This window comes from Rana temporaria, chromosome 4 (genome assembly GCF_905171775.1).
Source record: "Rana temporaria chromosome 4, aRanTem1.1, whole genome shotgun sequence".
NCBI lineage: Eukaryota > Metazoa > Chordata > Amphibia > Anura > Ranidae > Rana > Rana temporaria.
In genome coordinates, this window is record NC_053492.1 from 436,371,025 (window position 1) to 436,395,618 (window position 24,594).

The 24,594-nt window shown below is 43.7% G+C and overlaps 1 protein-coding gene across 1 annotated transcript in view; it reads right to left on the reverse strand.

Moving 5' to 3' along the window:
• Positions 1-2,174: 2,174 nt before the first annotated feature.
• Positions 2,175-24,594, reverse strand: part of FLVCR1 (FLVCR heme transporter 1) — a 70,019-nt gene continuing 47,599 nt past the window's right edge. Inside the window, exons 3-10 of the mRNA XM_040351464.1 lie at positions 22,600-22,740; positions 19,383-19,450; positions 16,798-16,901; positions 15,612-15,722; positions 11,450-11,555; positions 9,790-9,901; positions 5,712-5,779; positions 2,175-2,846 (exon numbers count right to left, since the gene is read on the reverse strand). Coding sequence (XP_040207398.1) covers positions 2,787-2,846; positions 5,712-5,779; positions 9,790-9,901; positions 11,450-11,555; positions 15,612-15,722; positions 16,798-16,901; positions 19,383-19,450; positions 22,600-22,740 — 770 coding nt within the window. The 3' untranslated portion in view covers positions 2,175-2,786. The remainder of the gene's footprint in view (positions 2,847-5,711; positions 5,780-9,789; positions 9,902-11,449; positions 11,556-15,611; positions 15,723-16,797; positions 16,902-19,382; positions 19,451-22,599; positions 22,741-24,594) is intronic.

Sequence of the window (24,594 nt, forward strand, 5' to 3'; positions counted from 1 at the left end):
CTCCGAAACGCGTAAGCTGTGTATTTTGTATCACACTTGGATTAATAGATGTATTAATTGCAGAAGATCGAGCTGCTGACTTTCCTTTATCTATGGTTTGTTTGAGTGCTAAAAAGGACACTACAAGCCAGTGCACCAATGGCTCACCACCTCTGGGAATTACTACAGGTGTTTTCTACTACATTTAGACTATTAGGTAGATTCAGGTACGTTGGCGTAACTTTGCGGCGGCGTAGCTTAAGGAATTTAAGCTACGCCGCCGTAAGTTAGCGAGGCAAGTACATGATTCACAATGTACTTGCCTGCTAAGTTACGTCGGCGTAGCCTAAATCGGCGGGCGTAAGGGCGCCTAATTCAAATGTGTTTTGGGGGGGCGTGTTTTATGTTAATGGCGCTTGACCTCACGTTTTTTTACGTTTCTTTTCACTGCGCATGCGCCGGGCGCCTACATTTCCCAGTGTGCATTGCGGCTAAGTACGCCGCACGGGCCTATTGATTTTGACGTGGACGTAAATCCCGATTCACGGACGACTTACTTGACATTACTATTCCAATAGAGCCTAGCTCTAACTTTACGCGGCCTATCTCTTACGTAAACGGCGTAAAAGTACTGCGTCGGCCGGGTGTACGTTCGTGAATCGGCGTATCTCCTCGTTTACATATTCTACGCCGACCGCAATGGAAGCGCCACCTAGCGGCAATCCAAAATATTGCAATCTAAGATAGGACGGCGCAAGCCGTCGTATCTTAGATATGTTTAAGCGTATCTCTGTTTGAGCATACGCTTAAACATAAGTCGGCGTAGATTCTGAGTTAGGTCGGCTTATCTACTGATAAGCCGGCCTAACTCTTACTGAATCTACCTATCTGTCCCCAGAACTTACCGCTGCCTCCTGGCACTCTAAACCCTGCTGAATGCGGTCTAGCCCAATACAGGAGTGCAGTCTCAAAGGAGTTTTAGTGACCACAAGGCAGCAGTGAGGGGTGATGATGGCACCTGCACCTACCAGAAGCCAAGGCTGAGGCGATTAGTTTATCCAATTTCTTGTGAATCTTTATTTTTTATTTTATTTACAGCCTATTCGTTGGGGTAATGGTGGACAGCAGGGAAGCAAACCCGCCATTTACAATGAAAGGACTTTAAAGTGGAACTTTAGTCAGAAAATGAATGATAGATCACTTCAGGCTGGCGCCCCTTTTGCAGGTGTATCTATGTAAAACATTAAAAAATAAGTGCCTATACTGTTTAAAATCCAGCAATACCCTGTCTCACCCAGCTCTGCACATGCTCAGTTACTCTCTTTTTTTTTATTTAAATTGTAGGGGCCGATCTGCAGCCCCTGCTGCTCAGGGGCTCTGGGCTTCAGCAAAAAATGGCGGCCTCCAGCAAGAAGAACCAGAACAGTGACGGAGGCAATTTACAGCACACACTCATTTTGGTAACATAATTCTTCATATAGAAGAATGTATATTCCTTGCTAAAGAACATTGGGCCAGATTCACATAGAACTGCGGCGGCGTAACGTATCGTAGATACGTTACACCGCCGCAAGTTTTCATCGCAAGTGCCCGATTCACAAAGCACTTGCGATAAAAACTACGCCGGCGGCCTCCAGCACAAGGCGGGCCAATTCAAATGGGCGTGTGCCATTTAAATTAGGCGCGCCGGACCTACTGCGCATGCTCCGTTTCCTAACTCCCGCCGTGCTTTGCGCGCCGTGACGTCATTTTTTCGAACGGCGACGTGCGTAGCGTACTTCCGTATTCCCGGACGTGTTATGCAAACGACGTTAAATTTTAAATTTCGACGCGGGAACGACGGCCATACTTTAGACAGCAATACGATTGCTGACTAAAGTTAGGGCAGGTCAAACGACGACTAACTTTGCGACGGGAAACTAGACTAGCAGCGACGTAGCGAACGCAAAAATCCGTCGGGGATCCGCCGTAACTGCTAATTTGCATACCCGACGCTGGTTTACGACGCGAACTCCACCCAGCGGCGGCCGCGGTACTGCATCCTAAGATCCGACAGTGTAAAACCATTACACTTGTAGGATCTCATGGATATCTATGCGTAACTGATTCTATGAATCAGTCGCATAGATAGAAACAGAGATACGACGGCGTATCAGGAGAAACCCCCGTCGTATCTCTTTGGTGAATCTGGCCCATTATTTCTTATCAAGTTGTTATGGGTAAAGTTCCACTTTAAATGGCTTTAATCACCAATTGACCTCATTTGTAAAAAATGCCATAAAAACAACACATCGCTCTCTCCTTGCAATCATACAGAACAGACCTCTAAAGCTTCACTTTGAGGGGAATGTATAGGAGCAAGCTTATAAGTATAAGCTATGCAATTCATATACAAAACTGCTTATAAAAAAGGACCCTGGATTTAAGACGCCCATTTTGGTGGAAAGGGTAAACGCCACCTCATTATAATAACATGCCTGTGAAGTTTTAAGAAGCATTTACAAATGAGGTCAATGACAAGTCAAGTCGCAACAGTAAAACTACGGTTCGAAAAATCGTATTATGATATCCGGCACCATTTATACCTTAACACCTAAGGTAATCCTGGCGTGATTGCACTTTTACACCAAGTGAAATGAATTCCAGTAATGAACGTGTAAAAAGACGGTGGAAGTGACTTTTCAGTCCAGTGCTACATTCGTGAGCAGAAAACGCACAACTGCTTTCAACCAAAAATATGTCATCTAAAGTCTCTGTCACTCTCTTTGCAGTGCCACCGTCACCTTGCAGACATTTTCCAGCCATATCTAGAGCTGTGTGGAGGATTGTATACTTGGGGCTGGTTCTACGGGGCTGTCCACAGGGACCTAAGGGGGGGAGAAAAAATAAAGCATTCAACTGAGTATACAACAAATTCTATTAACCACTTCAATACCGGAGGGCACTTTCACCCCCTTCCTGCCCTGGCCAATTTTCAGCCTTCAGCGCTGTCGCACTTTAAATGACATGGTTATGCAATACTGTACCCATATGAAATTTTTCTCTTCTTTTTCACACAAATCTAGCTTTCTTTTGGTGGTATTTAACCACTTCATTACTGGGCACTTAAACCCCTTCGTGCTCAGACCAATTTTCAGCTTTCAGCGCTGCCGCATTTTGAATGACAATTGCGCGGTCATACAACACTGTACCCAAATTATATTTTTATAATTTTTTCCCACAAATAGAGCTTTCTTTTGGTGGTATTTGATCATCTCTGTGATTTTTATTTTTTGCGCTATAAACAAAAAAGACAGAAAATTTTGAAAAGAAACACAATATTTTTTACTTTGTTATAATAACATCCCATTTTTTTTTAATATATTTTTTTCCTCGGTTTAGGCCAATACGTATTCTTCTACATATTTTTGTTAAAAAAAAACAAAAAAACAAAAAAAAAAATCGCAATAAGCGTATATTGATTGGTTTGCGCAAAAGTTATACTGTCTACAAAATAGGGGATAGATTTATTATTTATTTTTTACTAGTAATGGCAGCGATCTGCGATTTTTTTTGTCAGGCCCGCTATTTTGCGACGGACATATCGGACACTTTTGACACAATTTTGGGACCATTTACATTTATACAGCGATTAGTGCTATAAAAATGCACTAATTACTGTATAAATGTGACTGGCAGGGAAGGGTTAAAAACTAGGGGGTGAGGAAGGGGTTAAATGTATTCCCTGGGTGTGTTCTAACTGTGTGTGGAGGGGGACCGACTGGGGGAGGTGACTGATGCTGTGTCCCTATGTACAAGGGACACAAATCGATCCCCTCTCTCCCTGACAGGACGTTGAGCTCTGTGTTTACACACGCAGATCCACGTCCCTGCTGTCACCGCCGATCGCAGGTACCTGGCGGACATCGCGGCCGCCAGGCACACGCATCGGCATCTGAGCGATGCGCTGGGCATGCGCTCGCGGGTAATGCACATAAAAGGACGTCCACCCGGCACTTGAGACCTGCGCTGTGGACGTCTTTCGTCTATAGTGCAGCTCTCAAATGGTTAAAACAGTTTTTCATTTTTGTTTGCAAATAAACGAAAAATGGCAAAAAAGTTATAAAAAGCAAACATATTTCTGTTATAAAATTTTGAAAATAACAATTTATTATAAAAATTTAGGCCAAAATTTATTCTTTACATTTCTTTGGTGAAAATAACCCAGTAATATACGGTGTAAATTAGTCTGTAGGAAAGTTATAGAGTACACAAACTATGGTGTGTGTGTGTAATATATATATATATCTATATCTCACAAAATCGATCAATCCTCATGTACTGAAGGCCTATCTCATCTTTTGAAATCTGAAAACACCAGGACCGTACAAATACCACCCAAATTAACCCTTTTAGGAAAGTAGACAGTCCAATGTATTTCGTAAGAGGCATGGCAATTTTTTTAAGGTTGTAACTTTTTGGAAAACAAATCGTTTTTTTCTTTTTTCTATACTGTCACCAGTGCAGTAAATCTTCATCGTATAACTGGTGTGGTGTTGAGCAGGGACAATGACTGATGATATGTAAAAAACATTTTTTTTTTAACCCACTGTGACCAGAGTAGTACAGTGTTACCATAGTAATGATCAGAATTTCTTTCCCCCTTTACACACATAGTGATGGTTTATACCAGTAAATTTCACTGGTATAAGCAACCATTTTTACAGAATTAAACAAATGAATTCAGTGTTTACTATTGTGATTAGCCATAGCTAATCACATGGTACAGATGGGCTGTGATTGGCCCAGTCTATACCATGTGATCACTGTGACAAATCACAGCTAGGAACACAATTGTACACAATGAATGGCATGAAAGGAGGCCATCCATTATGTAGACTTGTTATTGTAAGCTGCTGTTATTAGTCACAGTGATCACATGGTATCAGGAGCTGGCCGGTACGCTGATCAGTCATTGGCTGTGTCCAGTGGACACATCCAGTGACAGATCGTGTCGGAGCACGGCCCATGGGTGTTCCAGGAGGATGTCACATGAGATCCACCCAGAACGATGAATGTCCCGCCCAGCCGTCATTTTACAATAATATGCTGGATGGAAAGTGGTTAAACAATGCCTTTTAATCCTAAAGGTGATGCTATGCATAATACAGAAAACATAAACTGGCCATAAATGACTGTTTTTGATCAGCTAGCGGGCAGATAGAAAAAAATAAAAATGGATTCCTCCATCCACAAAAGCGAGGTTGATAGAGGAATCCTCCCTGCTAGGACATTGTATTCCGTTAGTGGGACTCCTCCACTGTCAGAATACACCAATCAACAGCTGCAGCCGATTGGCTGTAGTCACTGATCGATAAATGTTTTCCAACATTTCCGATCAACTTCTGTCAATGGGGGTCCCTGCTAAAACCAGCCAACTTTGGATTCATCTATGGCTAGTTTTAGGCAACCAGATTTTAGGAATACTGTTCACCTAAGTAACTTAATAAGCCTGAATGGTGATTATAGGTTACCATCAGAAATTTTGGGACCCCTCACACAGCTTCAGGCATGGGCCCCCTGGAGCAGAGAACCGGGAAAACCGGGGGGGGCTCCCGCGAATTGAGAAGGGGGGCGACCGGGCCCTTACAGGTGTTTATGCCTGTACCCCCCTGATGGCGGCCCTGCCCCACATTGCAGATAATTTCATGACCTATAGCATATGCCTGGTTATGAAATAAAGGTATACTTACGGCCTTGACTTCGGACTTCGTGATTCCAGCATTTATATTGTGTCTCCTTAGGTCTGATTTGATAAGAGCTGCAACAGTAACACAGAATAACAAATTACAAAGCCATAGAAAGACGTAGAATGAGATAGTAATAGTCACTTAATAATGAGGCAAAAAACATATCAGCTGTGCAGTATATCCATTATAGATTATCAACTATGAATTCCATACCTTTGGACTAAAGCCGATTACGTTATCCACATTTTCCCAGGGAGAAGATGAGTGTGCATTTATTATATATATATATTATATATATATATATATATATATATATATATATATATACACACACACACACACACACACACACACACACACACACACACACACAGTACTGTGCAAAGGTTTAGAAATGCTGTAAAATTAGAATTCTTTCAGAAATATATATTTGAATTGTGTATTTCTATTAATTTACCAAATGCAAAATGAGCGAACAAAAGAAAAATCTAAATCAAATCAATATTTGGTGTGACCACCCTTTGGCTTTATAGAAAAAACAAAAAAAAACGGCATCACTTCCTACACTTGCACAAAGTCAGGGGGTTTTGTAGGATTAGAGTCAGGTGTATGTTTAACCAATTATACCAAGCAGGTGCTAATGATCATCAATTTCATATGTAGGGTGAAACAGTCATTAACTAAAAAGGCTGTATAGGAGGCTTAAAACTGGATGAGGAACAGCCAAACTCTGCTACAAAGGTGAGGTTGTGGAAGACAGTTTACACCATGGCAAGGTAGTTATACTGCATCAGCAAGTTCTCTCCCAAGCAAAGATTTCAAAGCAGACCAAGGTTTCAAGGGGTGTCATTCAAGCCCTTTTGAAGAACCACAAAGAAACGGGAAATGTTGAGGACCAAAGACGCAGTGGTCAGGCAAGAAAATGTAAAGCGTTTTTTGTCCCAGGACTTCATATTCCCGATATGTGCCTGCTCTACCATGTACTTATGTACGTATGAGAAAGTATCCCGTTCTCTTTATATTGCTTCCTTCATGTGAAATCATTGGTGTTCCTGCCAGTCCCTCTGCTTTCCTGTTAAAAATTGACCACACTAAGCAGATCACACCGTGGTCTGTTCTCCAGCTATGCTGGGAACTCCTTCTGTTCTCATCCAATGATCAGGTTTGTCCTGACATGCCCCCGCTGCAAGCCTTTCACTGGGAAGCTCAGTGTGCTGCTACTTCTCCTCCCCCGCTCTTATGCAGCTGAGAACATAGGGAATGTGATCACTTATAAAAAAAAGGGATTTTTTTTTTATATCCAGAATGGGTTTGGGCATTTCATTTCCATTTTAAACTTGTTTACAATCAATCACTTTAATGCAGCAGATGAAAGACACATCATGCTTACTTAAAGCGGGGGTTCCCATCACATTTTTCAATTTTTAAACATATCTGCTTTCATCTCTCGTTGTAAATGTCAATATAGTGTCACTTACTATTTAAAAAGTCCCGCCGTTCCACCGAGTTATTCAAAAGGAACACTTTATATTGTTGTCTGCAGAACGTTCTCATTTTGCTTGTGGGCATTGTGAAGCCCACAAGCAATTACTTCCGGGAATAGTGTGGATGACTAGCTGAAAGGGCCGCCCGTCCCACCCCATTCTCGTGCGTCCGCAATAGAACTGCAGCGCCGCGCTGTCAAACACTTGGGTTGCCATCACAACGAGCGGCGGCGAAAGTGCACGCCGTTGTGATGGCAACAATAAACATCAACAAGCCGGGAGACACAGGGGAATAGGAAAGCAGATTTCATGGGACCGCATAGCAACAGGCATTTCGAGGTGAGTAAAACATTTTTTTTTTTTCTTTTTCAGGTCTAAGCTACAATATAAAGCAAAGTTATATTTTTGATGGAAACTCCACTTTAAGTCCCATTGACATAGGAAGATGTCCAGCAGTGCCATCAGCACAGAATAGGCGGAAACCAGCAAAGATCCATTCCTAGTATTTACTTTTACTAACCCCCTGGATTGGTATTAGGAAAAACCTGCACCCCATGTTCTGGGGCACAGGTATATTAGGGATGCACCAAAATTTCAACGGGCAAAACATATATTGGCAGAAAATGGTAAAAATGCACGCGAATTTGCTGCCATTTTGCCACAATTGAACTGTGCTTTTGGTGTGTTTTTCATAGGGCAACACGGGTGCGTTATCGATGCATTCTTGACGCATTTTCAATGCATTTCAACTGGGAGGTGCATTTTTGGTGCAGTTTTTTTTTTTTAACCGACCAAAAATGCAGCAAGCAAGATTTTTAGTCTGGGTTCACCCTGATGCAATCCGAATGGGTGAGATTCTGTGGATTTTTGCTGGAGACAGGGCGATTGTAATGCGAAGTTGGATGGGATTGGACGCAGCAGTGATGTGTAGTTTTCGCACACATCTGAACACAAGATGCGATTTCAGTGCGGTTTCCACTGATGTCTACGGAGACAAAACAAAAAAAATTGCACTGCCCTGCAGTAAACTCGCATAGGACCCTTTTAGTTGCTGCATTGCATTTGCATTGCAATACATAGATGTGAACAACTTTTATTGAACACAATGTGTTTTTGGACGACATGCAAATCTATGCTTTTTGTAATGCATCAAATTCATAATAAATTGGCATCAGTGTGAACTGGCACTTAACATCACAACGAAAGCGCTACGGACCAGTGCGAAGAAATAGATAGAATTTAAAGCAATACATTTTTTCTTGAGCCTTTCTTGCGCTAAAAGGTGACAATAATGGCTGACGAATTCATATTCATTTAAATTCATGATATTAATAAAAAAAATCAAATACAATTATATATAAAAATGTATATAGTTTTTAAAAACTGTCATTTTCGGTTTTCGGTCAAGTGCATCTTGCATTTTCGGCACCATAATTTACATTCGGTCTAAAGCCTGGTACACATTGAATTTTCCGCAGACAAAGCGTAGGACTTTTGTCCGAAGGGCATTGACTGTAAACTTGTATTGCATACAAACGGCAAAGAATATTCGGGCAACAAACATGAAACTACATGGGTTTTTCAGCTCTTTAGCGCCACCCTTTGGGCAACTTGTGTTAATGTTGTGCTATGGTGAACATTGCTTCTGAGCATGCGAGAGTTTTGTCTGAAGGACTTCTGTACACACGATCAGATAATCCGACAACACACATTTGTTGTCGGACAATTTTAAAGCATGCTATCCAACATTTGTTGGCGGAAAATCCGACAACAATTGTCAGATGGAGCCTACAAAATGGTTGAATTTTCCGACAACAGCCCGTCATTGTCACAATTCCAGTCGGATAATCCAATCGTTTGTACGGGCCTTATAGCGGAGCTCTGGTCAAAAAAAAATTGTCAGATAACATAGTCCCCAAAACATAGCACTATCTCCCCAGCCACGAAAGTAATCTTTGTGCACACGTGCCTTAGTTTCTTTCTCTCCAGATCTGGCCGTATCCATGTTGTGTGTGAGCATTTGCAGCCCAGTTTGTTTCCCTTCCTGGTTATCATGCTGAGGTGCATGCTGGATAACCAGCATGCATCTCGCAATCTCGCGCATGAGCAATAGAACGGCGCACGTATCGGCGTTAGTTTGTTTTGTTGTCATGGCAAGGGGCGGCGACGGAGGAACGTCCCGCCCCGTTGTTATGACAACGCAGATAACAGATCTCGCGCATGCGAAGTAGAACGGGTTTTCGGCAGAGAAAAGCGCATAGCCTCCTGGGAAATTATGACACTATTTTCCCAGGAGTCTGTGCATCTTAGGTAGGATAGGAGAACCACCGCGGTCCAGGAAAAAGGCAGATTAGCAATTCTGCCTAGCAGCAGGGTGTTAAAGGCAAGTAAAAAAAAAATGGTGGCACACAACATTTTTTAACTCATTAAAAGAAAGCTAGTGCAATAAAGTTTAATTTTAGGATGGAGCTCCGCTTTAAGGGGATATGCTTTCACCTCTACTTTGAGCGGCCCCAAAAGCAATCAAACATGTAGCAGTAAGGACTTGATTTTCTTTATCAGTAATACTGTAAACATTATTATGGATTTGTGCCTACCTGTTAAAATGATTCCCACAAACATCCAGGCACAGAGAAATATATTCCCAGCTTGAGGACTGTAGTCTGTTGTCAGCTTTCCCTGAGCCAGGGTGAATAAAATTCCAAATATCTGGAAAAGAGGGTAGAATCACACTGAGAAACAATAAAGATCGCACAGAACTACGTAACATTCATATTTATACTCATATTGAAGCATCAATCAGAATTCTGGTAAGAATTTGAAAGCATATGCCGGAGTAAAATAATAATAGAAGTGAAAAAAATCAGTATAGATCTGTGATATTAAAGCGGATGTGCCATGGGAAAAACATATCAAAAGCCAGCAGCTACAAATACTGCAGCTGCTGACTTTTAATATTAGGACACTTACCTGTCCTGGAGTCCAGCGCCGATCGCAGCAGAGGACGAGCGATCGCTCGTCTCTCTGCTGCTCCCCCCGCCATCCACGCTGAGGGAACCAGGAAGTGAAGCGCTGCGGCTTCACTGCCCGGTTCCCTACGGCGCATGCGCGAGTCGCGCCGCGCCCGCAGATTGGCTCCCGCTGTGTGCTGGGAGCCGAGTGTTCCCAGCACACAACAGGGGGGGGTGACGGGAAGTGACGGAATGCCCGTCTTTTGCCCGTGAATGCCGGGCCGGAAGTGGGTGCAAATACCTGTCTTTAGACAGGTATCTGCACCCCCCTCCCCCTGAAAGGTGTCAAATGTGACACCGGAGGGGGGGAGGGTTCCGATCAGCGGGACTCCACTTTAGGGTGGAGAACCGCTTTAACTCTTATGCACAGGTTTTGTCTCTTTGTAAACACTGCAAGTACAGAAAAGTAGATGCTGATCTGCCAGAAATCCAGTATGCTCTTAATGGACTGACAACACCGTGCCTTCAGGACTACAAAACTGATTTTTCCTTTTTCCTTGTGAGCAATTTATGCAAAATTCCTGCTTCATTCACCACAAGCCTCTGAATATTAATAGTGGTCATTGTGCTGTCTGATTTCCCTAACTGATTTGCAAACACAATCCCGTACATAACATCAGCCCTGGCAATATGGGATTAGTCCGTCAAAATGCTTTCAATAACAGAACAGAATAGTAGCTAAAGGGATTAAAATAGCTAAAGGAAATAAAATTCTAGAACTGCAGCTCAAAGAAATATCTCATCTCCTCTCAGTGCCTGACATATGCAGTATATGGGGGAAAAAATAAAAAATAAAATAAAAACACACAAAAACATTGTAATAAATGTGACGAACGTCCATCTGTCCCATTGGAGAGATTTCCATTCACTTCCTTTCCCATAGTCAAAACAGGAAGTGAGGGAAAACCCTCCCAAGTAAGAGAATCCCTGGCTGTCACTAGAACTAGTGTCCTCCTGGAAAGATTTCACCTTTTCCTGTTCTGGTGACAACCTAAAGTTTAGGATTTTTTTTTACTTTAAGTTATAATGGTAAAACAGGATAAAAAAAAAAAAGTGTTTTTTATCACACAAATCTCCTACTAGCACAAAGGTCAAGTTCCCAAGTCTACAAGAACATAAAACAAGTTTGGCGTTATGTCTATGGTTATAAAGAATTTAAAGGCAAAATCAGAACCACAATTAACCTTTATGGGTGATTCTAAGTAGGCCAGAGGCTGCTACCTTAGAATTTGTGAAAAACATTTACCTGGGCAGAGGCGTTCAGAAGGCCGGAGGAGGTGCCCTCAGACTCTGGGTAGGTGATTTCAACAGCAAACTCAAATCCCAGAGGAAGATATCCCGTCATAAAGAATCTGGAGGTAAAGAGGAAATGTGTTCAAGCTGAAGTTTAATCTGCATATATTAAGCCTTTCTGGGTTTTCATTACATACCTTATTATAGACTCAGTAATGTGATCACCAGCGGTTGCCCGTCCATTAGGGGGCGCCCGTGCCACCAACCCTATAATGTAGTGGATAGATTCATGCATAGCATGAATCCATCCACGGCCGCCCCCTATGAATGCGTCTGGCCCCCTTCAGGTCACCGGGCACATGAATTACAGCAGTGGATTTTTTTTTTTCCAAGCACTTGATTAGAGCCAGAGGCTCGAATAGGCTTAAAAATAGGATAGGCTGGGGTTGCAGAGGATGCGTCCAGAGCCTATCCAGGTGTGTTGCAACAGCGAATGACTGTCAGGACATTGGACGCCTAGCGCCGGGTGACGCACCTTGGAAGCTGCTCCAGGTGAAGAGCTCCAACTGCTGCTCTCACTGCCCACATCCAGGGTAAGGAGGACAGTGGGTGGTGGGGCCACTGGTCACCACTGTGCTTCTCTATACAATACAGGCAAATCAAGAACAATGGAAGGGGTCGGCAGGGTGCTGTACAAAGCTTCCGAAAACATCACAGCTCCCGGCCTCCCTCAGCTCTGATGCAAACAGTGGTTTGACTCTTGGGGTAGAGTTGTGCAAATATCAAAATGTCTTGATGAATGGATGTCAATCTGGAGAGGTAGACGTTCCTAGTCAGGCTGGATTTGGATACAGACTTCCCCGAGTAATGCCCACATGTGATGATGAACCTCCAGGAAAGAACTAAAATTAATGAAATGTAATTAAAAGGGATGGGCCAGGAACAGTCAGGCTGGGGAGGGAAGCCTAGATGCTGCTGGACGTCCTCCAATGAAGAAATGAGCGCTAGCCGACTTGCTGGAGCTTCTAGTGCACACCGAGGAGCTCACAATGTGCAGTGACATCAGAGTAAACTATTTCAGTATAGGAGAGGAGCCATGACTGAAGTGAAGGCTGGCATTCAGCTTTAAAAGAGAAGTATGGTAAAGCTTGTTTGGCCATACTTGTGGGTCACAGGAGTGCGCTTAGTTCTGCACTCCTATTATATAGGTCAGCCGACAGTGTGCTAAAGGCCGTTGTTAGCCGACGTCACAGAGCTTGTCCAGACTCTGCAGGGATCCTGACAATATTGTCAAGACCCACACAGATTCCTGACCAGTAGCTGGCTCATCCTCAGCTGCTGAGAGCCTGAGCCAGCCGCTCCTGCCCCCTCCACAGCCTGGTGCTCCAGTGAGCGCTGGAGAGGCAGAGCAGAGAGTTGGCGACTCACAGTCACCAGCTCTCTGCTCCCTGAAGATTGAGAGCTGAGCGATCAGTGCCTGAAAAGCTGCTCTCAAGCCTCCCCAGTAAACGCTTTTACAGTGGGGTGGTGCGCTTGCAGGATGGAAAAAAAAAAGTCCTGCAAGCAGCATCTTTGGGGGCGGTGAGGGAGCGGTCTATATACTGCTCCTAAACCACCCCTGCCATTGCCCCTGGCAGCGGAGCTTTCCACAAGCTTTTAACCCCTTCTTTGGGGTTAAAAGCGCCCTGCTCCCGCCTGCGGTGCTTAAAGCCAATGCAGCCGTGCGACCAGTGTGAAAGGGGTCTTACAGCTGGCAGGGGAAAGCTGCAGCATTGGACCGATGCTGCATCCACATAAGTGAGTGTGTGATTTGTTTTTGTGTAAAACTATACTTTTCTTTTAACCACCAGCCGCCGTCATATAACGGCGGCAAGGTGGTTGCTTAACTGGGGGTCGCCGTTATTTAACGGCGCCCACCAGAAGCAGTAATGCGCGCCGCCTCGGGCGCGCACACTGAAAATTCTGTGCGTGCCGGGTCTATGAGACCCGGCGCTACACAGATCTCGGTAATTGACCGACAACCGCGGTCTTTTACCATGTGATCGCGCCGTCCAATGACGGCGCGATCACAGGTAAACAAACCGGCGTCATTTGATGACGCCGGTTCCTCCCTCCTCTCGCTGTACCGATCGGTACAGTGTGAGAGGAGAGCGCGGATGGCAGCAGCAGTGTGGGATGGATCTGTGACTATTGCAGTCACAGATCCATCCATCCCTGCTCAGCCATCCCTGCATTAACCCCTGCAATGCTCTGCCTTCCCTGTGCAATACTCTGCAAATACCCCCGCGCAATACTCTGCAAATACCCCCGCGCAATACTCTGCAAATACCCCCGCGCAATACTCTGCAAATACCCCCGCGCAATACTCTGCAAATACCCCCGCGCAATACTCTGCAAATACCCCCGCGCAATACTCTGCAAATGCCCCCGCGCAATACTCTGCAAATGCCCCTGCCAGTACTCTGAAGTACCCCCCGCGCAATACTCTGAAGTACCCCCCGCGCAATACTCTGAAGTACCCCCCGCGCAATACTCTGAAGTACCCCCCGCGCAATACTCTGAAGTACCCCCCGCGCAATACTCTGAAGTACCCCCCACACAATACTCTGCAATACCCCCCACACAATACTCTGCAATACCCCCCACACAATACTCTGCAATACCCCCCACACAATACTCTGCAATACCCCCCACACAATACTCTGCAATACCCCCCACACAATACTCTGCAATACCCCCCACACAATACTCTGCAATACCCCCCACACAATACTCTGCAATACCCCCGCACCAATACTTTGCAATACCCCCGCACCAATACTTTGCAATACCCCCGCACCAATACTTTGCACCTGAGCGTAGCTTGTTTGGTCGTTTTTTTCGGGCGTTTTGTCGCGCGTATTCATGCGTATTTGCGCGTTTGCATACAGCGTCGTCCGACGTTTTTGTACTTCAACGTTTTTTATTTTAGCCAATAGGATAAATTATCATCTTTTCATCACTTGTTGCTATGTTGGTAGATTTTATTTATCTTCTGCCTGGGTGAAATGTTCTATTGATTAAAGCGACGAAACGCCCGTAGCAAACGCTCATTGTCGCGCTAGTCGCTTGAATCGAGCGTTTCCATTACTTTCTATGGGAAATACAAACGCTCAAAAACGCCCAAACCGCCCGATTCGCGCGACAAAAAAGGGTCCGGAACTTGTTTGAGCTTCAGGCGTTCGGCGTCAGGCGTTTTGGAGTGGAGATGTGAACCATCTCTATTGGGAATAATGTATTTTTTCCCCTCTAGCGTTTGAGCGTTGCGCTGCAGGCAACAAAACGCTCAGGTGTGAATGCAGCCTTAAGGATCTCGTACGTTACGTTATAATTACCTGCTCTGTGCACAAGTTTTGTACAGGGCTCCCCTGATCCCCCGTCGGTGCTCTTGGGGCCTTTTCTTCCCTGAGTGCCCCTGAAGGCGCTTGCCATGAGGGCACTCCTGCATGCTCATTCTCCTGCCCCGCTCTGTTTGTCCAAATGACACAGAAGGGGGATTGATCCCGCCCTCTGCTCCCTCTTCACTGGCTGTGATTGAAAGCAACAGGAGCCAATGGCTCCCGTTGTCATCCATCAGCCAATGAGGAAGCAGAGACTCAGGACAGCAGCTGCTCTCAGACACATTGCTGGATCGTGATAGGACTTGGGCAAGTATTTGGGGGGGCTGAAGGCGGAAGCTGCATACCTTCAGCCTTTAGAAACACTTTACGTCTGAATTGCCACATTTTCGGTTGCAATTATGTGCAATTCTCTTAAAAGTGTGACTCCCGCCCCCTAGCTGTCCTGATTACATCCTCCACACGATTATCAAGCTCCCAATTGAAGTACATGTCTTGTGCTAAGCAATAGATTTGTGTGCCCAAGAAATTGGATCATATCTATTGCACATCTTACAGGGTGCTGTAGTGAGTTGGTGGATGGCGCCACCATCTAAACACAGGAAAACAAGAATTTGCACACTGTGGCATAGTGATAATCTTATCTTTTATTCACCTAAAGTAACATGCATCGCATTTCAGGAACTCGCAGAGGCGCCTTCTGCCTTCAGAAAGGAATCTCGAATCTCCTGTGTACCTACTTGTAGCTGACCCAGACAGTACAAGGAAGGTCATATTCACAAGGTGAAAGACACTTACCCAAGAATGCCGCCCGTCACAAAGACCACTACGAGATTCCCCAGATCCAGTGTAAAGGTGAAGACCAGCATCCCAATAAACGACAAGATGTACACAATCAGAGTCGTTTGTCTGTAAAGAAAACCTACAGTTACAGCCAGTAATTAAAGGAATACTCCAAGGTATATATTAAATAGCAGATTCATATTTGTATTCATTAGGTCTTTATTAAGAAGGGTTATATGTGCAAATGTCACGCTGCCCAACCTGGTATCTCTGAAAAACCCACAACTGTGCAGATGTAAAAGGTTTAAACATTAAGGTAACAATACATTAAAGTATAACTAAAGGCAAAAAAACATTTATTTTAACGTTTGGGATAGAGTGGAGAGGAATTAGAACCCCTGTCAGTTTTTATTGCCGTCTGTGCCCCCATTAGGGATTTTTTTCTGGATATTTTTGTTATGCTGTCTCTCACTTTTAAATTAAACCTACCATTAAAATTATAGACTATAGACTTATAAACTTACAAAATCAGCAGGGGATCAAATACTTTTTTCCCTCACTGTATCATTACAGGTATTAAATCCATACAGATGCCAGAATACAATAATTTTGTGTTAGTGATCCTTTAGGCCCCTTTCACACGGAGCTGTCTGTCTGTTTTGATGGACTCCGCTTACTCAGCAAGGATCAATCCATTGAACTCTGCTGAGCAGGCGGATTACGAATCAGTCTCTGCCCACTGTGCAGAGATGCACCTGTCAGAGTCCCGCTCTCCCCAGAGATCGGATGAAAACAAACCGCCTGTCCGTTTTCATGCAATTCCATTAGATCTGATCCATCAGACGGATGAAAAAAAAAAACAAAAAAAAAAAAAAACGGGTTTCCATCCTTCTGGATTTGGCCGATTGTATAGCAACGGATGTCAGTGGACATGTCACCGCTGACATCCCTCGCTCCATAGGATGTGCATGGAGCGTCCAATCAGATCCTCCTGAAGAACGGACATGCGGACCTGATCAGACAGCATGTGTGAAAGGACCCTTAAAGTTTATAACAAATAGTTTTCAGAAAGACACACTAGGTGTTGAATTACTACATTTACTACCAGATATCTACTCATTGTATATGGACATAGAACAGAGGCAAAAGTATACACAGAACACAGCAGTGAAAACCGGTTAGAGGTTCAGCGTTTACCTACTTGTAAGTTTTAGTATAATCCAGCCACACACCACAGATGACAGAGCCAACCATTCCAGCTATGACCAGGGTGAGCCCAATCCGTCCTGCGTTTACTTCTTCCCCCTGTCAGCAATATCACCAAGACAGACAGATTAGTTTCAATCTCACTCATTGTTGGGCTAATACCGTGCGACATAAAATATTACAACGACCACCATTTTATTCTCCAGAGTCTTTGCTAAAGAAATTATATATAAGGCTTGGTGCCAGAAATGGGCTTGGTCCTTAAAAGCGGAGTTTCACCCAAAAATGGAACTTCCGCTTTTCGGAACTTTCTACCCCCCTCCACTTTTGTACCTTTCAGGGGGGAGGAGGGAGCAGATACCTGTGTAATACAGGCATTTGCTCCCACTTCCAGGCAAAGGTCACAGCGGCGACCAACACCATGTCCAACGCCTACTTTGTACAACCCCCCCCCCCGCTGTCTTCTGGGAGACACACAGGTCCCAGAAGACAGCAGGGACCTGTAGGATCGTGCAGCGTGACTCGCGCATGCGCAGTAGGGAACCAGAAAGGGAAGCCGCAAGGCTTCACTTCCCGATACCCTTACCAAAGATGGCAGCGCCCCCACCCTAGAGCCAAGGGACAGATCGGCTTTGGGTGCCGACATCGCGGGTGCCCTGGACAGGCAAGTGTCCTAATATTAAAAGTCAGCAGCTGCAGTATTTGTAGCTGCTGACTTTAATTTATTTATTTCGGCAGAACTTCACTTTAAGTGGTCAAATCAGTTAAGTGTCATTATATGTGTTCTGAAAGAACACACATATATCAGATAAAATCTCTGCAAATATCTATGTACTAAAACACACCCCTAAAAAACTCAGTGTAATTTATATACATTCTTTGCACCCATCTTCTGCATCGCTGGGCATTCTTCCATGAAGATTCCTAAGAAATGCAGAGCAGACATCTCGCAAGAAGACACCTCCAGTCAATTGCAAAGTCCAACGAGCAGTTAAACCTTGCAGGTTGGGCGCAAAACCACAGCAAGGGGGGGACATACAGTTCTCGTATGGCTCCAAGCACAAATCAAAATGACACATTTTAGCCTCTGGCAACACTGGTATGTCATGGGTGCAGAGTGTCACTTCAAGTGTGAGGCTCCCAGTGCAGTGCAAGGCAAATACTGTACATACAACATAGGTTTGTTTATTGTGAGCATGTAATATGTGGCCAGATTTAGAATTTTACTTTGGACAGAAACCCATTGACAGGGAGAGGAGAGCCGCGGGTTGTCTGTACTGTATATCTCCCCCTCAGCTGAAGGAGAGAGAGAGAGAGAGAGAGAGAGAGAGAGAGAGAGAGAGAGAGAGAGAGAGAGAGAGAGAGAGAGAGAGAGAGAGAGAGAGAGAGAGAGAGAGAGAGAGAGAGAGAGAGAGAGAGAGAGAGAGAGAGAGAGAGAGAGAGAGAGAGAGAGAGAGAGAGAGAGAGAGAGAGAGAGAGAGAGAGAGAGAGATTAATTGAATTTGATGTGCTGCTGCCGCCTTGCTTCCTGCCCGCTGTTTTTCTCCCTGAGAATTATGGCACTGATTTCTAGGGGGGGAAACGCCCTCCCTTGCCCTATGGAGCGGACGCCCATGCCACAGTGGCCACTATATTTTAGATTTGTAAGTGGTACTGAAATGGGAGGCCAGCCAACACTCCTGGGAGCTGTAGTTCAAGATTTAGGATTGGTTCATGCCACAGGAACAGTCCAGATTGCATCGCTAGGGATTATACCGGAAGATACCCTCCCAGTTTAAATGTACATGATGTGGATGAGAACCATGTATATGGCTCGCAAACTTATATTACAAAAATGGATATCAATTTACCCGCCTACGATAGATCAATGGAACAAAGCAACTAATCTTAATTTAAGACGAGAGGAACTGACAAACATAGGTGGTGTGCTTAAAAAAAAAAAAAACATCATACCCGAGGGACCCACTACAGAAGCTGGAAATCGCTGTAGTAGTTGGCGTTCTTCCAGATTCATGCTGGTGTTCTGTGTGAGAGGGTAGCTCCCTTGGCCCTGCCACCATGAATGAATACAAGACAATCTCTGATTGGATGAGGTGAAGAAGAGGGGGGTGGCGTCATCATTCATGATATTAACCTTGTCCAATAAGAGAATGCCTTGTATTCAACAAGTTGGCCTATGTGTCTTGGATACTCAACATTCAGCTCTCCCAGCCTCATTTCCCAACACCGTTCCTGTCCACCCGAGTCTAGGCTGTTCCCACCTGTATTCTATCTCCTCCCGTTACATTCTCCATAATATAAAATAATAATAATCGATTAGGGAGAGTGACACCTCAAAAGGTCAAAGCTTGTGTGCACATCCAGATTATCACAGTGCAGGTTACCTCTCCAGCATCGGCCAAAACTGGAATCTGTTTTTGGTGAACAGACTTCATAAGAAATAAAAAAAAAAAAATCAAACAGCTCTGTAATTCCAAAATAAGGAAACTCTTGTTTAGACTGGAGCTCTTCATAAAATAACCCTGACACACGATACAGATCACAGGCATTCATATTGACAGTGATGTAAAGGAGACTGACCTCGTAATGAAATGTAATCATTTGGTTTAGCAGCGTGGACACAGAATAGAAGGAGCCGGTCATGATCCCTGCAATAAAAAGAACAATTTCTTATCTCATGCCTGAATAAATATTTTGCCATGGATAAAGCCAAGGCTGATGAAGACAAAATGAACTTGACACTGCAAATACCGAGAACATGATTCACTAGAGATGAAGGACCGATCCTCACCCATTTCTTCCTCTTACAGGGAGATTACAGGATTGCATTTCACAGATATCATGTACAAACCTGCAGGTCTCTTCTATTCATGGATTATAGAATACAGAAACCCTGGTATATATATATATAGTACAATGTGGCCGTCTGATGACTACTGCTACACTTTGTGTTTCTCCTGTCTGTGTTGCATGTTTATTGGATCCAATTTGCTCCAAGAAGTTTTGTGGAGATAATCCGACGATTCCTCCTACCTCATTTTATTCTTTCCCATCTCTCCTCCCCCCCCCCTCCATGTTTTTATCCCTATACCGACAGGGAAACCTATTGAGCCGCGCAAATGAACAATTATGGATCTCTGTGGCCACACAGTCTTATACACGTGTAAAGCAAACACATTATACTTCTGACTTATTTGATATATTTTTACTACAGACTCGGTCATCTTAAAAACCAAAAGGTTAATTAACCCACTAATGACTAAGATGCCTAGTACAAATTTAGCAGTGACAGTGCATGTGTCAGGCTTACAATAACTCTATGACCTACTTGTATAGGCGAAATACTCTGAATGTACGTTCCTCCACCCCAAACTCACTCATCCACACTATACTGCCAAAATTATTGGGCCTCCCCTCCAAACCATTTGGTGGAGGGGTTGTTTTTCAGGGGTTGGGCTTGGCCTCTTAGTTCCAGTGAAAAGGAACTCTTAAGGCGTCAGCATACCAAGACATTTTGGACAATTTTCTTTATTTTCATGACTATGAAAATTGTATATTTACACTGAAGGCATCAAAACTATGAATTAACACATGTGGAATTATACATAACAAAAACGTGTGAAACAACTGAAAATATATTTCATATTCTAGGTTCTTCAAAGTAGCCACCTTTTGCTTTGATTACTGCTTGGCACACTCTTGCCATTCTCTTGATGAGCTTCAAGAGGTAGTCACCTGGCGCAGCACCCCATCACTCTCCTTCTTGGTCAAATAGCCCTTACACAGCCTGGAGGTGTGTTTGGGGTCATTGTCCTGTTGAAAAATAAATGATGGTCCAACTAAACGCAAACCGGATGGAATAGCATGCCGCTGCAAATGCTGTGGTAGCCATGCTGGTTCAGTATGCCTTCAATTTTGAATAAATCCCTAACAGTGTCACCAGAGCACCCCCACACCATCACACCTCCTCCTCCATGCTTCACGGTGGGAACCAGGCATGTAGAGTCCATCCGTTCACCTTTTCTGCGTCACACAAAGACACGGGGGTTGGAGCCAAAGATCTCAAGTTTGGACTCATCAGACCAAAGCACAGATTTCCACTGGTCTAATGTCCATTCCTTGTGTTCTTTAGCCCAAACAAGTCTCTTCTGCTTGTTGCCTTTCTTTAGCAGTGGTTTCCTAGCAGATATTCTACCATGAAGGCCTGATTCACACAGTCTCCTCTTATCAGTTCTAGAGATGTGTCTGCTGCAAAAGGTGGCTACTTTGAAGAACCTAGAATATGAAATATATTTTCAGTTGTTTCACACTTTTTTGTTATGTATAATTCCACATGTGTTAATTCATAGTTTTGATGCCTTCAGTGTGAATCTACAATTTTCATAGTCCTGAAAATAAAGACAACTCTTTGAATGAGAAGGTGTGTCCAAACTTTGTCTGTACTGTATATAATTTTTTTTATTATTATTAAAAAACCCTGCAGTTATAATAATAGGCTTACAAATATGCAAAAGTGTAAAAAAACAATTACTTTTTAAATCTGTAATTGTATCTGACAATTACAATATAAAATAAATGGCCCTGCAGAGGCTACTGTCCCTAATGTGTGGGGCCTAATCTGTGACATCATGGCCATTGATGGCAAAAGGCGAGGTGATGCATGTCAATCTCAAAACCCATTTTATAAGTACCTGTCATTTTAATAAAGGATGTAGTGTTAGCATGTTTACGGTATGCCTCGGTTCTTCCATGGGATTGCTGAGGATTATGTGAAGCGGATCGTGGTTTGTTGGCTGGTTTCTTGACCCTACTGGCTTGGTGCCATTAAAGTGGAGTGAGATCTGGGTACAAGTATATGCCAAGGTGGCCAGCTGCCTAGTGACCTACTATATAGATAGAGAGAGTGAGAGAGATCATGGCGTTCGGTAAGAGGCTGAGATACTTGTGGTGTGGGACATTGGAGGATAACACCAGTTTGTTTTTACGTCACATTGAGGAAAGAAGTTCACTGACTTTTCCCCATTTGAATTGCTCACTTTCTTATTTATATTTATGGATGAGCACTTTTGTCACACATTGTTTGGAAGCACACCGGCCTCTCCTATATTTGCATAAGGGGCAGATACCTGCACAGAACAATGTGGCTCCTCCCAGTTATGTCCTGTGTTCTCCCTTCTCATTTTTTAAAACAAGAAACACAACTCAAAAAAGGAGAGCGAAAGGAATGAGATCCTTTGCTAGTTCCAGGTAAAGAATAAAATAGTTTCTACAGGGGGAGGAGTACACCACTTCCTCAATCAGTAGCACCCAACAATCACCTCTCAATAATACGGAGAAAAAGATTAGGCAAGGTGGCCAATGGATCTTATCAAACATGGTATTTCAAAAGGTAACAAAGATCCTAACCCTGGTGCTAAAGCTTTGTATAATAGGACTCAACTGGGTTACGAATAACACCCTTCCCCTTTCAATCAAGATCTTTTAACCCGAAATGTCAGCTAAACGTTGTCAATTAATATGAATGTCCTACTATTCTGCAGGAATAGCCAGATATTACCTAATGTGCGTATTTATGTGCATTCAGCAGCAAACTGTAGAGTTTGTGTACAGCAAACCATTCCGAGAACATTTATCAGAAAATGCATTCCAAAACGAAAGCTGAACTCGGAGTGGTTGCTGGTTTTACTACTGTGCTGTATCTTTCAAGAAAAACAAAAAAGTAGACTGGATAAACAATGGAGACCAATGATAGTGCAGCAGTGATAGATGGAGAGTCCATGATAGAACTGCATCTTACCATAACTAATCAGAAGAAGAACAAAGGGAACATTTTTGAAGAGATTAACGATGGAGACCTTGTAGGAGTACTCTTCAGCTGAGCTGTCCTTCAGAACGGCTTGCGATTGGCTGGGGGGGATCTTCGGCTTCTCTTTAAAGACTGAAATAAATCAACAAGCTGGTCAGATGAAACGTTACAGTAGATATGTCTTATTGAGTATACAATCATATTCTTTTTGCTTTGCCAACAAAATGGGGGATGTAAAGTTGTTTTCACACCACTTTAGGGGAGCAGCTTCCTTAACCACTTGCTTACTGGGCACATAAACCCCCTTCGTGCCCAGGCGAAATTTCAGCTTCCGGCACTGCGTCGCTTTAACTGACATTTGCGCGGTCGTGCGACGTGGCTCCCAAACAAAATTGACATCCTTTTTTCCCCACAAATAGAGCTTTATTTTGGTGGTATTTGATCACCTCTGCGGTTTTTATTTTTTGCGGTATAAACATAACAAAACAAAAAAAAAAAAAAAAAAAAAAGTGTGACAATTTAAAAAAAATATATATATATTTTACTTGTTGCTATAATAAATATCCCAATTTTTTTTTAAAAAAAACTATTTTTTTTCTCAGTTAAGGCTGATACGTATTTTGACGTATTTTTGTAAAAAAAAAGCGCAATAAGCGACTGGTTTGCAAAATACAAAATGGGGAACAGAATTATGATTTTTTTTTATGATTTTTTTTTTTACTAGTAATGGCGGTGATCTGCGATTTTTATTGGGACTGCGATATTGCGGCGGACGTATCGGACACTTTAGACACAAATTTGGGACCATTCACATTTATACAGCGATCAGAGCTATAAAAATGCACCAATTACTGTATAAATGTGACTGGCAGGGAAGGGGTTAACACTAGGGGGTGAGGAAGGGGTTAAATGTGTATCCTGGTTGTGTTCTAACTGTGTGGGGGGAGGGGGGTGACTGGGGGAGGTGACCGATTCTGTGTCCCTATGTACAAGAGACACAGATCGGTCTCCTCTCCTCTGACAGCATGTGAAGCTCTGTGTTTACAAACAGAGCTCCACGTCCTGCTGTGTTACCGACGATCACGTGTACCCGGTGGACATCGCGGCCGCCAGGTACACGCATCGGCTCTTCAGCGATGCGCCGGGACAGTGTTTACCCGCTGCGCGCCCCCCAGAGGCGCGCGTGGGTAATGCACTTTAAATGACGTCCAAAGATGTCCACTTGGCACTTGAGAGCCGCGCTGTTGACGTCTTTTGTCAATAGCGCGGGTCTCAAGTGGTTAATATATTTTACATTACCATAGCGCAGAGTTCTCCATTTACTCTTTGCCAACAATAACAAAACTTAATTTATTATCAAGAAGGATAGAAGTTACCAAATCCAAGGGGCTTAAAAAAGCCTGACCAAACGATACTTTAAAAAAAAAAAAAAAAAAAAAATATACAAAAAAATAAAAAAAAACTTCATCGCTGGCTTAAAAGGGATTTAGCTTGATTGACTGGGCACAACAACCCAATTTTTAACAGATTTGCCTAGTCGTGGATAGAACCAAATCTGATCATTTGAAGTAACACTAAAAGGCAATTTTTTTTATATTTTCAAATAACAAACACGTTATACTTACCTGCTCTATGTAATGGTTTTGTACAGAGCAGCCCCGATCCTCCTCTTTTTAGGTCTTCCCCACCCCACCCAGTGCCCAGAGTAGCAAGCCTCTTGCTATGGGGGCACTCAAGTAGGCTCGCCTTCAAGCAGGACTCCTGTGAAGGGACATTGTCCATTCACACACAGAGCACAGCTCGGCCCTGCTCTCTCCTCATTGGCTGTAATTGACAGCAGCAGAAGCCAATGACTCCCGCTGCTGTGTGAGGAGACCCGGGAGTCTCGGTGCTCTCATGCACATCGCTGGATTTGAGATCAGGCTCAGGTAAGTATAAAAGGGGAATAACAGAAAAAATTTAAACCTGCGCAAAAAAAAATAAAAA